The following is an 18,953-nucleotide window of genomic DNA, read 5'->3' on the forward strand; positions in this document are numbered from 1 at the left end:
TTTATACTCTATTCAATTGGGCTCATTTGTTTCTTAGGAATTGGATATGTAATGGGAGTGTATATAATCAGTTAAGTCTGCTTCTCATTGGGTCCATAGATAATCAAAGTAATATGTAGTGTTCATCTGGAAGGAATCTGCCTGTGTCCACAAAGTTTAATACAATCTGTAAGTGTGTTGTGCTGTGTCATAATGTAGTCTGTGCGTCCATCAATTCACTATTGCTGTACCTTCTACAGGAAAGAAGAACATTTCGAAATGTCTTCCAAAGATGACCCTGTTACAATCAAAATGATAGAAAGAAATCCCAATGACCTTCCTGGAATGGACACCAGTGACAGGAAGACATTGACAGGAAAAGCTGTGTTAAGTTTTCATAACATCAGCTATCAAAAGAAAGTGCAGAGTGGTTTTCCATTTCTTAAAAAACGTTGGGTGATAGATAGACTATCAAATATCAGGTATGTACATGAACTAAGGAAACAAATATATTGAACAACTTTTTCTAACAAGCAGACTTTCTCTATTATTAATAATGTGTGTGCATTTGTGTGTATGGATGTGTTACTGTGTATATGTGTGTATATAATTGTATCTGTGTGCATGTTCACATGTGCAGGTGTGTAGATGCATTGACACATTGTGGCACAAGGCCGGAAAAGACAACTTTGTATCACTAGATACAACCACTGTGTTGCAGACAGACTGTCTCATTGTCCATTGAAGTATATGACAGGCTAGCAGCCTCCAAGTGTCCTGGGATTCTCTTGACTCTGTCTCCCATCTCTCCCTAGAACATGGAGTTACAGGTGCTCACAACTGCACCCAACTTTAAGTGAATTCTGGATGTTTAACTTAGGTCTTCACCCTTGGACAGCAAGTGCTTTACTCATTGAACATTCCCCCAGCCTCATCTTCACATATATGCAGATAGACTCATGATCACATAATGAGATGGAGACTAAAAAATTCATAATGGATTAATGACACAGATCTTGACAAACACTTAGGCATATTACAAAAACAAAACAAACAAAAAGCAATTCTGAATAATTGTTGTAATTCAATAAAATTAAGGCTGAAAAGTAATATAAAAGGAATACTGTTAAAAATCAAGTGACATGAAGGAATATTACAAATTTAAATACTACAAATTTGAAAATATAAAATTATTTTGTGCATATCTATATATACATCCCCTACAAACCTTTCCTGAGAGTTTATAACAGGCTGTCTGGGGCAGTTACAAGTGATGAGATGGAAACAATGAGGAAGTCCCAACAGCAGAAAGTCCCGGTCCTCATGTATTTGCTCAAAATTCACTAAGAGCTACAAAGAGCTAAAAACCAATAATTCACACATTGTCCCAAGACACAGAGAAGCCATGCTTTCAACAAAATTTAAGGACAGAGCACACACCAAGAATTTATCCAGCTCAGTCTGCTTAGACTCTTCCTCCTGACTCCAACCATCCCCTCTGTTCTTGGGCACTGGTCGCTTCTTCTCCTCCACCTACAACCTCCATCATTTTCTTACCAAGAGCTAAGTTTTCTTTAAGAAAATGCCTTTTTTCAAGCTGGATATTATTAACTACTCTGAATCATTTTTCTGAAATAACTTGTACCTACTCATCAATGATTACGTCCTCTCCTTGAGGGATGACTCCCAACTCTAAACCGAGCATATTCTAATCTCTTTGTCAGGAAAGGAAATTATCATTTTATGTGTCTGTATTTGACTTTTCTATTTTGATTCAGAGGGTTTTGTTTTGTTGTTTTGAGTATTAAACTTGGTAATGCCCTCCTTCACTCTGGAGCACTTCTTTCTTTTGTTTGGATTTCTACTTAGCATGAATGGATTTTTATTTGATTCTATTTTAATAGTAAGAACACATCTACTGATAATCCCATGACTCGTTGGCTTCCTGTGATGAGGTTTACTAGACAGCAAGTAGGGCTATATGAAGATAATGACAAACATTAGCAAGAAGTTTTTATGTACTTGACACATACAGGGCATGTGTAGATGTAATGGAGTCTTCATGACAGCCTGCTTGTTGCTTCAAGGACACTAAACTTAGATGCACCATGTTTCAAAAAACAAGTCAATTAAATAATAAACAGGGGATTTTGTGATATCTGAACCATTTTTAATGAGTTCCCACTAGCAACTGTCATCTCTTATAAATAATAGACCACTATTAATATTTTATTTTTCTATGAGTATTTGTTTATTGTCTGTATAAAGTTTCATCCAACTTCCACAACATTTTCAGTGTAGACAATGAGGTAATATAATTTCTTTTAAATAGAAAAATTAGTCAGTTTGATTTTGTGTCTGCAGTGGGATCATGAAGCCTGGCCTCAATGCTATCATGGGACCTCAGGACGGGAGCAGATCTTTGTGAGTATAACAGAAAGCATGTGCAAGCTCTTTGCATCCAGTTTCCCTGCTGTAAAACCACCTCTATAGTTGCCTAAGTATTTGTGAGTATATGTGTGTGAGTCTGAGTCTGTCCCATGTGCTGTGGATAATGTGCAGGATGGTGCATTCTGATTTTCTACCACCATCATAAAGTCTTACTGGGTCTCTTTACTGATGGGAAATGATAGAGCAATTGGCATATGGTATTGGATCTCATTGGTATTCAATGCGGGGAAAATATTATTAAAGTTAGGAAGATGAAGAAGTTTTCTGGAGACAGAAAAACTTCACCAGGACTGATTTTCAAAATTCAGCAAGACTTTACCTGTTTTAGTCCCCAAGATCAGATAGCATGGAGGGGTGGTCATGTGGTTCATGTCTTGCAGTTATAATTCTGGACTGTATTAGAGAGCACATGCTGAAAAGAAAGGGGTGTGTGTGTGTGTGTGTGTGTGTGTGTGTGTGTGTGTATGATTTCAGTTAAACTTTTGAGAGGAATAATTTTTATTCTGAGTGACTGAACAGGGATAGCTGTTACTGAAAGGAGAAAGTAAACTACACAACATATATAACCCTTTGTAGGCTGTTAGATGTTTTAGCTGCAAGGAAAGACCCACGTGGATTATCGGGAGATATTTTGATAAATGGAAAACCTCGACCTGCTAATTTCAAATGTGCTTCTGGTTATGTCCCACAAGTAAGTGTTGGTAGGTTTGTAATTTTAGATTTCCTCTGCCTGTGTATGATTAGATGCTCAACTTGTGGGTTTCTGTGTTTCCAGTTCATTATACGACATATTTATAGGCCCAACTTTCTCTACATCAGTGTCTCTACACCAGACTCATTAGCCTGAGGCTGACATTATTAAATAGGAAGATGGGGAGGGGTTGGAGTATGATATCTGTGGTACAGTATCAACAATTGCAGCTGTGATCTAATTCTACAAAGGACTGCTGTTGTCCAACCTTGCCCTTCCTCCATCTTTCTCCACTGCTCAGATGTTTTATGCAAATAATTGCAGGTAGCAGTCACCAAAATTCCTGAGCTCTACATGGAAAGCAAATAGGAAGGATGGTTGAAAATGATTGCATCAGGCTATGTAGTTCAAATTAGTAATACTGAAATACTGTTTTATAGTAGGGTATTAGATAGAGTGTTGTTTTTGTTGTTGTTCTTTTGATTTAGTATATTAACAGAACCAGAAAAGATATCTCTCAGAGGTGGGCCCCAGTAGTGTTAACACCATAGGCAACTTTTCTGTGAAGACCTGACATTTAGTGCCAAGTTCATTATTGTTTCTTTTTTATTTTTATAGTAGTTATTTAGAAACAATCTTATTATACACATCAGTCACCCTGTTCCCTCTCCCTGCCATCCTCCCATTCCCCTCACAAACTCCCCCTACCCACTACCCACCCACTTCCCAAGGATGATGAGGCCTTCCATAGGGGATCGCCAAAGTCTGTCACATCGTTTGGGGCAGGGCCTAGGTTCTCCTCTGTGTATTTGGGCTGAAATAGTATCTCTCCATAAAGAATGGGCTTCCAAAGTCCATTTGTGCACTAGGGATAATACTGGTTTCACTGCTAGAGGTCCCATAGACTGGCCAGGCCTCCTAACTGGCACCCACATTCAGAGGGCTTGGTTCAGTCCAATGCTGCTTCCCCAGCCTTACGACTAGGCAACATGTGCTTTTACTAGGTCAGGTCAGCTGTTTCTGTAGGTTTCTCCAACACAGTCTTGACTGCTTTGCTCATCCCCACCCCCTTGACAACTGGATTCTAGGAGTATTGCTCAGTGCTTAGCTGTGAGTGCCTGCTTCTCCTTCCATCAGCTACTGGATGAAGTCTCTAGAATGGCAATTAAGGTAGTCATCAATCTCATTATAGGAGAAAAGCATCAAATGTGGCCACTCCACTCCTGCCTAAATTCTTGGTTGGGGTCATCTCTGTGGATCTCTGCACATTTCCATAGTGCCAGATGTCTCCTTAACTCTATACTGCCTCCCTCTATTAAGGTATCGCTTTTCTTGCTCTCCTCTATTCCTCCCCTATTCAGTCTTCCTGATCCCTCTTGTCCTCTCCCCTCCTCTTCTCCTCTTCTCCATTCTGTACCTGGCTCCCCTCTCCCCCCATGCTCACAATTTACTCAGGAGTTCTTGTCCCTTTCACCTTCTTCAAGGGCCCATGTATTTCTATCTTAGGGTCCTCTTTGGTTCCTAGTTTATCTGGAGGTGTGGTTTATAGCTGGTGGTCCTTTGCTCTATGTCTAAAATTTGTATATGAGTGAGTACATACCATGTTTGTCTTTTTGTGACTGGGTTACCTCACTCAGGATGGTTTATTCCAGTTCCATTCATTTGCCTGTGAATTTCAAGATTCCGTTGCTTTTTCTACTAATACTACATTGTGTAAATGTATATTTTCTCCATCCCTTCTTCAATTGAGGGGCATCTAGGTTGCTCCCAGGTGTTTGACTATTACAAACAATGCTGCTATGAACATTGTTGAACATATGTCCTTGTTGTATGAATGTGAATCATTTGAGGATATGCCCAAGACTGAATTTGTTGGATCTTGAGGCAGACTGCATCCCATTTTACTGAGGAATCTCCATACTGATTTCCAAAGTGGCCACATAAGTTTGTACTCCTACCAGCACTGGAGGAGTGTTCCCCTTTGTCCACATCCTCTCCAGCATAAACTTTCATTGGTGTTTTTTATTTTAACCATTCTGACAGGAGCAAAATGGTATCTCGGAGTTGTTTTGATTTGCATTTTCCTGATGTCCAAGGATGCTCAGCAATTTCTTAAGTGCCTTTCAGTCATTTTAGATTCCTCTATTGAGAATTTTCTATATAGCTCTGTACCCCATTTTTTTAATTTGGTTGTTTAGTGTTTTGGTGACTAGCTTCTTGAGTTCTTTGTGTATATTAGAGATTAGCCCTCTGTCAGACATGGGGATGGTGAAGATTTTTTACCATTCTGTGGGCTGCCTTTTTGTCTTGTTGACTGTATTCAGGAGGTCCCATTTATTAATTGTCAATCTCAATGTCTGTGCTAATGGAGTTATGTTCAGGAAGTGATCTCCTGTACTAATTCATTCAATGGTACCTCCCACTTTCTCTCCTAAGATGTTCAGAGTGGTTGAATTTATGTTGAGGTCTTTGATCCATTTGGACTTACATTTTGTGCATGGCAATAGATAAGAATCTATCTGCAGTCTTCTACATATCATCATCCAGTTATGCCAGCTCCATTTGTTGAAGATGCTTTCTTTTTTTTTCCATTGTATAATTTTAGCTTCTTTGTCAAAAATCAGGTATTAATAGGGGTGTGGGTTAATATTGGGGGTTTCAATTCATTTCCATTGGTCTACCTGTCTATTTTTGTGCCAATACCAAGCTGTTTTCAGGACTATAGCACTATAGAGCTTGAAGTCGGGGATGGTAATGCCTCCAGAAGTTCCTTTATTGTACAGGGTTGTTTTGGCTATCCTGAGTTTTTTGTTTTTCCATATAAAGTTGACAATTGTTATTTCAAGGTCTGTGAAGAATTATGCAGGGATTTTGATGGTGGTTGCATTGAATCTGCAGATTGTTTTGGGCAAGATTGTCATTTTTACATGTTGATCCTACCTATCTAAGAGCAGGGGAGATCTTTCCATTTTCTGGTATCTTCTTTAATTTCTTTCTTTAAAGACTCAAAGTTCTTACTATACAGGTCTTTCACTTGTTTGGTTAGCCTTACCCCAAGATATTTTATGTTGTTTGTGACTCTTATAAATGGTAACATTTCTGTGATTTCTTTCTCAGCCCATTATTGTCTGTATATCATAGGGCTACTGATTTTTTTTAGTTAATCTTGTATCCTGACACTTTGTTGAAGGTCAGCTGTAGGAGTTTCTGTGTAGAGTTTTTGTGTCACTTGTGTAAACTATTCTATCATCTGCATATAGTGAATGTTTGATTTCTTCCTTTCCCATTTGTATTCTCTTGATCTCCTTTCATTGTCTTACTGCTCTAGTTAGAACTTCAATATTGAAGATATATAGAGAGGGTGGAGCCTTGTCTTGTTCCTGATTTTAAAGGAATAGAAGTTTCTCTCCAATGTTGGCTGTTGGTTTACTGTATATTGTTTTTATTATGTTCAGGTATGTTAATGTTATCCCTGATCTTTCCAAGACCTTTATGATGAAGGGGGGTTGAATTTTCTCAAAGGATTTTTCAGCATCTAGTGAAATGATCATGTGGTTTTTCTTTTGCAGTTTCTTTATATGGTAAATTACATTGATAGATTTTTCATATGTTGAACCATCCCTGCATCCCTGGGCTGAAGCTTACTTGATCGTGGTGGATAATTTCTCTGATATGTTCTTGTATTCAATTTGTCAGTATTTTATTGAGTATTTTTGCATCAATGTTCATGAGGGAAATTGGTCTGTATTTCATAGTTGTATCTTTGTTTGGCTTGGGTACCAAGGTAATTATAGCCACTCAAAAAGAGTTTGGAAATGAACCTTCTGCTTCTATTGTGTGGAATAATTTAAGGACTATTGATATTAGCTGTTCTTTGACTTTCTGATAGAATTCTGCAGCGTAACCATCTTGTCCTGGGCTTTTTTTTTGGTTGGGAGACGATTGATGACTGCTTCTATTTCATTAGGAGTTATAGTTCTATTTAAATTGCTTATCTGTTCTTGATTTAATTTTGGTAAATTATATCTATCCTGAAAATTGTCCATTTCCTTTAAATTATTGAATTTTGTGGAGAACAGTTTTCAAAGTGTGACCCGAAGATTCTCTGGATTTCCTTTGTGTCTGTTGTTATGTCCCCCTTTTCATTTCTGATTTTACTGATCTGCATACTCTCTCTGTGTATCTTTTGCTTAGTTTGGATAAAGGTTTATCTATCTTGTTGGTTTCCTTGAAGAACCATTTCTTTGTTTCATTGATTCTTTGCATTGTTTTCTTTGTTTCTACTTTATTGATTTCAGTCCTCAATTTGATTTTTTTGCTGGCATCAACTCCTCCTGGGTGAGTTTCCTCCTTTTTGTTCTACTGCTTTCAGTTGTGCTGTTAATTCTCTAGTGTGACTATTCTCCATTTTCTTCATGTGGGCACTTAGAGCTATGAACTTTCCTCTTTGCACTGCTTTCAAAGTGTCCCATAAGTATGGGTATGTTGTGTTCAATTTTTCATTAAATTCTAGGAAGTCTTTAATTTATTTCTTTATTTCTTCCTTGACCCAGGAATGGTGCAATTGTACATTGTTCAATTTCCATAAGTTTTTAGGGTTTCTGTAATTTATGTTGTTGTAGAATTTTAAGTTTATACTGTGTTGATCCAATAAGACACGTGGATATATTTTCCAATTTTTTGTATCTGATGAGGTTTGCTATGTTGTGCAGTATGTGGTATATTATAGAGAAAGTTCCATGTGGCACTGAGAAGAAGGTATATTCTTTTGTGTTTGGATGGAATGTTCTATAGATGTCTGTTAAACACAATTGGGTCAAAACTTCTGTTAGTTCTTTGGTTTCTTTGTTAAGTTTCTGTCTGGTGATCCTGTCTAGTGGTGAGAGTACGGTGTTGAAGTCTCCCACTATAAGTGTGTGAGGTTTTATGTGTGATTTGAGCTTTTAGAAATGTTTCTTTTATGAATGTCGATGACTTTTTTATTTGGGGCAGAGCCATTCATAATTGAGACTTCATCTTGATGGACTTTTCCTGTGATGAATATGAAATGTACTTCTTCATCTCTTTTGACTGATTTTAGTTTGAAGTCTAATATGTTAGATATTAGGATTGCTACACCAGCTTATTTCTTGGGTCCATTTGATTGGTAAATCTTTTCCCAACCCTTAACTCTGAAATAATGTCTGTCTTTGAAGTTGAGATGTGTTTCTTGTATGCAGCAGAATGGTGGATTCTGTCTTGGTATCCACTCTGTTAGCCTGTGTCTTTTTATAGGCAAGTTAAGACCATTGATATTAAGGGATATTAGTGACCACTGCTAGTTAATTCTTTTGGGGGGAGTTGCTGTTGATGATGGTATTGTGTGTGTATGCCCCCTTTTTTCTTTTGGCTTTTGGTATAGTGGGATTATCTATTGCATATGTTTTTGTGAGTGTGATTAACTTAATGGGGTTGGAATTTTACTTCCAGTACTTTCTATAGGGCTGGATTTGTGAATGTGTATTGTTTAAATCTGATTTTATCATGGAATATCTTGTTTCCTTTATCTATAGTGATTGAAAGCTTTGCTGGGTATAGTAGTCTGGGTTGGCATCTATGGTCTCTTAGCATTTGTAGAACATCTATCCAGGACCTTCTGGGTTTCAGGGTTTCCATTAAGAAGGCAGGTGTGTAATTTTGATAGGTCTGCCTTCATATGTTACTTGGCCTTTTTCCTTTGCTGCTATTAATTTTTTCTTTATTCTGTAAGTTTGATGTTTTGATCATTACGTGGTGAGGCGATTTTTTTATGGTCCAGTCTATTTGGTGTTCTGTAAGTTCTTTTTTTTATGGTACTTTAAGAATCAAATTTATTAAATTGTGATCCATAATAAATTTTGTGTTAAAAATAATTTATTTAGTGTGTGATAGTTTTGTTCTGAAAAATAGGGTACATTCAAGCTGTGTATTTAAAACTCTGCCAAAGTATAAAGATAGAGAAAATAAATTATCTCTGCATGCACAAGACTATAACCACTAGAGCAGGGGTTCTCAATCTGTCGGTCAGGACCCCTTGGAAGGTCAAACAACCCTTTCACAGGGGGTACATATTAGATATCCTGCATTTCATATATTTACATTATTATTTGTAACAGAGGCATAATTACAGTTATGAAATAGCAACAAATGAATTTTATGGTGGGGGCCACATATGAGAAACTGTATTAAAGGGTTATAGCATCAGGAAGGTTGAGAACCAATGCACTAGAGTTTTCCAATATATAGACATCATATATTAGGAACATTTCAGAGAAAGAGTGTCACTTGGATAGGAAGATTATATTGTAATCTTAAACATAGGGTGCTACATTATTTGTAGCTAAAGCACTGTAAAAGACATTTCTGTATCATATTCAACTGTTATGTATATATTCATCTAGATATATAACTTTTAAAAAATTCCAATTCATTCAGGTAAGGTAGGATGGTTATTCTTTTTTTTTTCCATTTTAAATTTAGATAAGAAACAAGGTTGCTTCACAAGTCAGTACGAGGTCCCTCTCCCTTTCCCTCCCCTCCTCCCGTGCCCTCCCCCCATCCCCCCCCCCCGTTATCCCCTCATTCCCCCAGGGAGGGTGAGGCCCTCCATGGGGGTGTCCATAGTCTGTCATTTCATATAGGGCAGGGCCTAGACCCTTCCCCAAAAGTTCAGGGTGAGAGTGCACCTCACATTGTTCTATGGGAGTCCAGAGACCGTGTGTATACTTGGGATGGGTACTGATCTGCTGTCCAAGGCTCAATAGATTACCTAGGCCTCCTCACTGACACCCAGATTCAGGGGGTCTTGATCAGTCCCATGCTGGATTCCCAGGCTGATGCCTGGGATTCAAGAGTTAACCTTTGTCTGGTCAGCTGTTTCTGGGGGTTCAACCAGCCCAGTCTTAATCCCTTTGATCATCAGTCCTCCCTCTCTGATACTGGCTTTCTTGAGTTCAGCTCAGTACTTAACCAGCCAGTAAATGAAGTTTCTGTTTCCCAGACTCTCTGGCCATAGGATTGTAGGCTGGCACTCCCCAGATCTATGTCTAAAATCCATATATGAGAGAGTACATGCCATGTTTCTCTTTTTGTGACTGGGTTACCTCACTCAGGATGGTTTCTTCTAGTGTCATCCATTTGCCTGCGAATCTCATGATTCCATTATTTTTTTCTGCTGAATAGTACTCCATTGTGTAGATGTACCACATTTTCTCTATCCACTCTTCGGGTGAGGGACATCTAGGTTGCTTCCAAGTTCTGGCTATTACAAATAAAGCTGCTATGAACATAGTGGAACAGACATCTTTGTTATATGAATGGGCATCTTTTGGATATATGCCTAAGAGTGCAGTTGCTGGGTCTTGTGGTAGGCTTATTCCCATTTTTCTGAGGAATCTCCATACTGCTTTCCAAAGTGGCTGAACCAGTTGGCACTCCCACCAGCAATGGAGGAGTGTCCCCCTTTCACCACATCCTCTCCAGCATAAATTGTCATTGGTGTTTTTGATTTTAGCCATTCTGACAGGAGTGAGATGGTATCTCAGAGTTGCTTTGATTTGCATTTCCCGGATGGCTAAGGATGTTGAGCACTTTCTCAAGTGCCTCTCAGCCATTTTAGACTCCTCTATTGAAAACTCTCTATTTAGTTCTGCAGCCCACTTCTTAATTGGGTCCTTTGCTGTTTTGGAGACTTGCTTCTTGAGTTCTTTGTAAATTTTGGAGATCAACCCTCTGCCAGATGTGGGATTAGTGAATATTTTTTCCCATTCTGTGGGCTGCCTTTTTGTCTTGCTGACTGTGTCCTTTGCCTTACAGAAGCTTCTCAGTTTCAGGAGGTCCCATTTATTAATTGTTGATCTCACTGTCTGTGCTACTGGTGTTATGTTCAGGAAGCTGTCTCCTGTACCAATTCGTTCAAGGGGTTCAAGCCACTTTCTCTTCTAAGAGGTTCAGTGTGGCTGGATTTATGTTGAGGTCTTTGATCCATTTGGACTTAAGTTTTGTGCATGGCAATAAACATGGATCGATCCGCATTTTTCTACATGCCAGTCTCCAATTATGCCAGCACCATTTGTTGAAGATGCTTTCTTTATTCCATTGTATATTTTTAGCTTCTTTGTCAAAGATCAGATGTTCGTACGTGTGTGGGTTAATACCCGGATTTTCAATTCGATTCCATTGGTCTGCCTGTCTATTTTTGTGCCAATACCAAGCTGTTTTCAGGACTATAGCTCTATAATAGAGCTTGAGGTCAGGGATAGTGATGCCTCCGGACGTTGCCTTGTTGAACAGGGTTGTTTTGGCTATCCTGGGTCTTTTGTTTTTCCATACAAAATTGATTATTGTTCTTTCAAGGTCTGTGAAGAACTGTGCTGGGATTTTAATGGGGATAGCATTGAATCTGTAGATTGCTTTTGGCAGGATTGCCATTTTTACTACATTGATCCTACCTATCCAAGAGCATGGGAGATCTTTCCATTTTCTGAGGGCTTCTTTAATTTCTTTCTTTAAAGATTCAAAGTTCTTACGATACAGGTCTTTCACTTGTTTGGTTAGCGTTACCCCAAGTTATTTTATGTTGTTTGTGGCAATTGTAAAGGGTGATGTTTCTCTGATTTCTCTTTCAGCCCTTTTATCATCTGTATATAGTAGGGCTACTGACTTTCTTGAGTTGATCTTGTAACCTGCCACTATTGCTGAAGGTGTTAATCAGCTGTAAGAGTTCCCTGGTAGAGTTCTTTGGGTCATTGATGTAAACTATCATATCGTCTGCAAACAGTGAAAGTTTGACTTCTTCCTTCCCAATTTGTATCCCCTTGATCCCCCTTTGTTGTCGTATGGCAATAGCTAGAACTTCAAGTACCATGTTGAAAAGGTATGGAGAGAGTGGACAGCCTTGTTTTGTTCCTGATTTTAGAGGAATTGCGTTGAGTTTCTGTCCATTTAGTTTGATGTTGACTGTTGGTTTACTGTATATGGCTTTTATTATGTTTAAGTATGTCCCTGTTATCCCAGATCTCTCCAAGACCTTTATCATGAAGGGGTGTTGGATTTTGACAAAGGCTTTTTCAGCATCTAGTGAGATGATCATGTGATTTTTGTTTTTCAGCTTGTTTATATGGTGGATTACGTTGATGGATTTTCGTATGTTGAACCATCCCTGCATCCCTGGGATGAAACCTACTTGATCGTGGTGAATGATTGTTTTGATGTGTTCTTGGATCCGATTTGCCAGTATTTTATTGAGTATTTTTGCATCAATGTTCATGAGGGATATTGGTCTGAAGTTCTCTTTCTTGGTTGTATCTTTGTGTGGCTTGGGGATCAAGGTTATTGAAGCCTCATAGAAAGAGTTTGGCAAAGACCCTTCTGCTTCTATTGTGTGGAACACTTTGAGAAGAATTGGTATAAGCTGTTCTTTGAATTTGTGGTAGAATTCTGCACTGAGGCCATCTGGACCTGGACTTTTTTTGGTTGGGAGACTTTTGATGACAGCTTCTATTTCCATAGGGGTTATAGGTCTATTTAAATTGCTTATCTGTTCTTGATTTAGTTTTGGCAAATGATAGCTGTCCAGGAAGTCATCCATTTCCTTTAAATTTTCGAATTTTGTGGAGTACAGGTTTTCAAAGTATGACCTAATGATTCTCTGGATTTCCTTAGAGTCTGTTGTTATGTCCCCCTTTTCATTTCTGATTTTGTTAATTTGCGTGTTCCCTCTCTGCTGTTTGGTAAGTTTGGACAAAGGTTTGTCTATCTTGTTGATTTTCTCAAAGAACCAACTCTTCGTTGCATTGATTCTTTGTATTGTTTTCCTGGTTTCTACTTTGTTGATTTCAGCCCTCAATTTGATTATTTCCTGGCGTCTACTCCTCCTGGGGGAGTTTGCTTCTTTTTGTTCTAGAGCTTTTAGCTGTGATGTTAATTCTCTGGTATAACTGTTTTCCTGTTTCTTCATGTGAGCACTTAGTGCTATGAACTTCCCCCGTAGCACTGCTTTCAAAGTGTCCCATAGGTTTGGGTATGTTGTGTCTTCATTCTCATTGAATTCGAGGAAGTCTTTAATTTCTTTTTTTATTTCCTCTTTGACCCAGGGATGGTGCAGTTGAGCATTATTCAATTTCCATGAGTTTGTAGGTTTTCTGCAATTTGTGTTGTTGTTGAATTCTAATTTTAAGGCATGGTGGTCTGATAAGATGCATGGAGTTATTCCAATTTTTTTGTAGCTGCTGAGGTTTGATATGTTGCCAAGTATGTGGTCGATTTTTGAGAAGGTTCCATGTGGTGGTGAGAAGAAGGTATATTCTTTTTTATGTGGATGAAATGTTCTATAGATATCTGTTAATCCCAGTTGGGTCATTACTTCTATTAGACCCTTTGCTTCTTTGTTGAGTTTCTGTCTGGTATTCTTGTCTAGTGGTGAGAGTGGTGTGTTGAAATCTCCCACTATAACTGTGTGGGGCTTTAGATGAGATTTAAGTTCTAATAATGTTTCTTTAACGAATGTGGATGCCTTTGTATTGGGGGCATAGATGTTCAGGATAGACACTTCATCTTGGTGGGTTTCACCTGTGATGAGTATGTAATGACCTCCTTCATCTCTTTTGATTGATTTTATTTTAAAGTCTAGTTTGTTAGATATTAGGATTGCTACCCCTGCTTGTTTCTTGGGTCCATTTGATTGAAAAACTTTTTCCCAACCTTTAACTCTCAAGTAATGTCTGTCTTTGAGGGTGAGGTGTGTTTCTTGTATGCAGCAGAAGGAAGGGTTCTGTCTTCGAATCCATTCTGCTAGTCTGTGTCTTTTTATGGGTGAGTTAAGGCCGTTAATATTGAGGGATATTAATGACCATTGATTGCTCATCCTTCTTCGATTTGCGATGGTTGTTGTTGGTGGAATTATGGGTGGAATTTCACCCCTTTGTTCTTTTGGCTGTTGGTAGAGAGGGATTCTCTAATGCTTATGTTTTTCTGGTTGTAGTTAGCTTCCTTGGGTTGGAGTTTTCCTTCCAAAATTTTCTGTAGGGCTGGGTTAGTGGACACATATTGGTTGAATCTAGTTTTGTCATGGAATATCTTGTTTTCTCCGTCTATAGTGATTGAGAGCTTTGCCGGGTATAGTAGTCTGGGCTGGCATCCATGGTCTCTTAGTGTAGGTAGAATATCTATCCAGGACCTTCTGGCTTTCAGAGTTTCCATGGAGAAATCAGGTGTAATTCTGATAGGTCTGCCTTTATATGTTACTTGACCTTTTTCCTTAGCTGCTCTTAATATTCTTTCTTTATTCTGTATGTTTGGGGTCTTGATTATTATGTGGCGAGGGATTTTTTTGTGGTCCACTCTATTTGGTGTTCTGTAGGCTTCTTGTACCTTCATTGGCATGTCTTTCTTAAGGTTGGGAAAGTTTTCTTCTATGATTTTGTTGAATATGCCTTCTGCCCCTTTGAGGTGGATTTCTTCTCCTTCTTCTATACCTATTATTCTTAGGTTTGGTCTTTTCATGGTGTCCCATAATTCCTGGATGTTTTGTGTTAAGGATTTGTTGGATTTAAGGTTTTCTTTGGTTGATAAATCCATTTCTCCTAATGTATCTTCAACACTTGAGATTCTCTCTTCCATCTCTTCTATTCTGTTGGTAATGCTTGTATTGGTAGTGCCCGACTGTTTGTCCAGCTTTTCTATTTTCTGCCTTTCTTCAGATTGTGTTTTTTTTTAGTGTCTGTATTTCAGTTTTCAACCCTTGCAGCATTTGCATTGCTTCTTGCAATTTTCTGTTTATCTGTTCGTCCGTTTGTTGCCTTTTATGAATTTTTTGGTTTGTTCTTTCTTCCATTTCTTGCATTTTTTGGTTTGCTTTTTGTTCCATTTCTTGGATTTTGTGCTTTGTTTCTTCTTCCATTTCCTGCCTTTTTTGGTTTGTTTCTTCCTCCATTTTTTTCATTTTTTGCTTTGTTTTTTCTACCATTTCTTGCATTTTTTGCTTTGTTTCTTCTTCCATTTCCTGCCTTTTTTGGTATGTTTCTTCTTCTAATTCTTGCATTTTTTGCTTTGCTTTTTCTTCCATTTCTTGCATTTTTTGCTTCATTTCTTCTTCCATTTCGTGCCTTTTTTGGTTTGTTTTTTCTTCCATTTCTTGCATTTTTTGGTTTGTTTTTTCTTCCATTTCTTTGAGGGATTTTCCAATATCCTCTTTTAGGGCCTCTATCATTTTCATGAAAGTGCTTTTAAGGTCGTTCTCTTCTGCTTCCTTCGCGTTGGAATATTGGGGTCTTGCTGGTGTGGAGTCTCTAGAATCTGGCAGTGTCATATTTGTTTTTCTGTTGCTGACTGTGTCTTTGTATTGTCTCTTTCCCATCTCTTCTTCTAGTGGGTGCAGAAAGAGCCCCTTCCTGGTCTGGGGATCAGAGTTCCCTTTTGGTGGGTGCTAGTAAGTCCAGTAATCTGGTGGTTCTTCTATACCTTGTCCAAATGCTGGTCCGTGGGTAGAGAAGAAGAACAGGAATCTGGGGCGCTTAGCCTCCTACCTGGTCCCCTGGACCCTATGCTGGGTCCTGTTGTACCTGATCCGGAACAGCTACTCCCCTGGTCTCCCTGGCTCCTGTAGTTTCCTGGTCTCTTTGGTGGGAGAGAAGATCTGGAGTCTGGGGTGCTTGGCTCCCGCTGGGATTGGGAGCTCTGTGCAGTTCCCAGGCGATCTGCAGGCTCTGGAACACAGGCCGGGAAGCTGGCCTGTTTACCTGATGCTGCCAGAGGGACAGCTACTTCCCTGTACTCCCAGCCTCCTCTCGTTTCCTAGTCTCATTGGTGGGAGAGAAGATCTGGAGTCTGGGGTGCTTGGCTCCCGCCGGGATTGGGAGCTCTGTGCAGTTCCCAGGCGATCTGCAGGCTCTGGAACACAGGCCTGGAAGCTGGCCTGTTTACCTGATGATGCCAGAGGGACAGCTACTTGGTTCTGTAAGTTCTTATACTTTCATGGGCATGTCCTTTTTTAGTTTGGGAAAGTTTTCTTCTATGATTTTGTTGAATATGTTTTTGTGTCCTTGAGCTGTATATCTCCACCTTCTTCTATACCTATTATTCTTAGATTTGGTCTTTTCATGGTGTCCCATATTTACTTGATATTTTGTGTTAGGGATTTGTTGGACTTGAGATTTTCTTTGTTGGATGACTGTATTTCCTCTAGTGAGTCTTCAACACCTGAGTTTCACTCTTCCATTGCTTGTATTTACATCTGTAATTTCTGACCATTTACCCAACTTTTCAATTTCCAGATTTCCAGCATTCCCCCATTCTGTGTTTTCTTTATTGTTTCTATTTCACTTGTTTGGTTGTTTTTTTCTTGGCTTTTCTTGCTTTATTTAAGAGTTTTATTTATTTCTTCATTTTTTTGGTTTGTCTTTTCCTCTATTTCCTGTATTTTTGTTTGTTTTTATCTTCCATTTCTTTAAAGGATTTTCTCATTTCCTCTTTGAGGCTCTCTATAGTCTTCATAAAGTTGTTCTTAAGGTCTTTCTCTTCTGCTCCATCTGCAATGGGATGTTCAGGTCTTGCTGGTGTACAGTCCCTAGATTTTAGTTGTGTCATATTGGTCTTTCTATTGTTGAATGTGTTGGTATATTGTCATCTTCCCATCACTTTTCCAATGTGTACAGGTGGGTCTGTCTCTCTCTTCTCATCTCCCAGTGGGTGTAGATGGGTCAAGACTTTGTGTCAGCAACCCTGGAGGGTCCAAGTTCTCTGTGAGTTCTCAAACAGTGGGCATAGGGGAGCCAAGACTGTGACAAGGGCAGACTCTGGATGGTTCAGCGTGCCGTGGCTGGTCCACTCAAACAGAGGATGTAGGGGGGCCAAGACTCAAGCAGACAGAATAGAGGGGTCAAGATTGTGATGAGGGCAGGCTCCAGATGGTCTGGCACACCAGGACAGGTCCATTACACAGAGAGCTGACCCAGGAAGTTCCATGGAGAAGATGGGGGAAGTTGGGCCTGAGGAGGTCCCACACTTGACTCAAGCAGAGGGCATTGGGGGGTCGGGCTAGAGTATAGTTTATATGGGGAGTAGGTTACAATTGATAGAGTGATTCTCTTCATAATAACTATATCTAATTAAAATTCCATTTAACCTTAAGAATGACACAGTGATGAGCACGGTGACTGTGAGAGAGAATGTAGAATTCTCAGCAGCTCTTCAACTTCCAATGTCTGTAACAAGAGATGGAAAAAAAAGCGAGTTAATGAGATCCTTGAACTTCTGCATCTGAATGAGAAGTCAAATGTCAAGGTAATGTGAAGAAAAATCTTTAAAGACTCAGAGCAAAAGAAGGAAAATGCCTGTGTAGATTATATGTTTCTTATAATGTGTATTGTCAAGGCACCTATTCTCTATATCAATGACTGAGTGACTGGTTACATGATGTAAATAGGAAATTAAGCTGGGAAACCTTGTAGCAATGATAAAGTCTGGGAATGGAGTGTGATTCAGTATGAAAACAAGTCCTCACATGGCCATTTCCATGTGTTCCTCACATGACCATTTCCATGTGTGTTACTCACATGATCATTTCCATGTGTGCCTCAAATGAGCCTCCTTTTCCTTCAACCTGAAACTCTTGACTCTTTAGAGAATTTGACAAGTGCTCTCTTCTGTTTATTGTCTTTTCCCCTCCAGCACTTGCTCCTTTGTTGTTTCAGATTGTATTTCTGGACTGATGTAGGACATGAGATGGAGGACTCTGGCTCTGTGTTTCACTCTGCATTTATATCCCTTCAGGGTTGTACTTGGACTCTTTAGTATTTACTTTTACTTGTTTAGTGCCTGTAATTTCCTGTAGCCTTTCTCTCTGAGTTTTTATCCTATCCTGTCTGTGGTGGCTAGTTTTAACTGTCAAGTTGACATAGTCTAGAATCACATGGAATCACATAACCCAGAGTCCCTATGAGGAATTGTGGTCAGGTTGCCTTGCAAGCATCTCTGTATGTGTTTGTCTTAAGTTAAGAAATGTGGAAAGACCCAGCCCATCATAGGCCACACCATTCTTTGGATTTGGGTCCTGAGTAGCATGAGGATAGAAAAAGAGAGTTGAGCACTGACAGTCATGCATGCATTCATACTCTCTGTGCTCTTGAATGGATGTAACCAGCTCCATCAGCTTCCTGCCCTGACTTCCCTTCAATGTGGGACTGTACTTTTGGACTGTGCAGAAATAAAACTTTTGTTTCTTGCTTACTTTTTATAAGATCATTTTATCTTAGCAAGTGGATGGAAACCTAGGATATCCTTTTGCCCTCATTCTCTGTTTCCTTATCTTTTGTCAATATTTATTGACATCTCTTATGTTGGGTGTTAGTGATACAGATGAGAAAGAGAGACAAAAATGGACCCAGTGACACCTATGAGGATTTGTGCAAGCTCAGTAGGAATAATAGATGAGTGTTGAACTTCACATCTAAGTAGTTTCTTGGTGACATATTTAAAAAATACTATGCAATCCTTTATTCCTGAATACTTAATTTTTATTAAAATTAAAAACAAGGACATTTGCTTATATTAACAATTCTACTCTTAAGTATCAAGATGAACAAAATCTTGATATCCTCAGTGATGACAGGGCTATAACCATTCATATTGCCCAAATGTTCTTATTAGTATGTTGTCTGTAGAACCTGATAGGTACTGTATTTGTTATATACTTAGAGATTATAATACCAAGATTGCTTCCCTCTTCTTGTTTCCTCTGAGCCATCCTGTCACATGACTCTAACCCATTGAGAAGATTATATATAGATGTCTGCTTGGTAACCAAGTAGGGGTAGGG

General features: G+C 39.0%; 1 protein-coding gene across 1 annotated transcript in view; it reads left to right on the forward strand.

The window, feature by feature from the left end:
- Positions 1 to 258: 258 nt before the first annotated feature.
- The window catches only part of LOC101823118 (ATP-binding cassette sub-family G member 3-like), a 54,367-nt gene continuing 35,672 nt past the window's right edge, over positions 259 to 18,953 (forward strand). Inside the window, 5 exon segments of the mRNA XM_021230822.2 lie at positions 259 to 461; positions 2,344 to 2,403; positions 3,007 to 3,121; positions 17,268 to 17,352; positions 17,355 to 17,419. Of these exon segments, the coding sequence (XP_021086481.1) occupies positions 259 to 461; positions 2,344 to 2,403; positions 3,007 to 3,121; positions 17,268 to 17,352; positions 17,355 to 17,419 (528 nt within the window).

Source organism: Mesocricetus auratus, unplaced genomic scaffold (assembly GCF_017639785.1).
Source record: "Mesocricetus auratus isolate SY011 unplaced genomic scaffold, BCM_Maur_2.0 Super-Scaffold_100006, whole genome shotgun sequence".
In the NCBI taxonomy this organism is placed as follows: domain Eukaryota; kingdom Metazoa; phylum Chordata; class Mammalia; order Rodentia; family Cricetidae; genus Mesocricetus; species Mesocricetus auratus.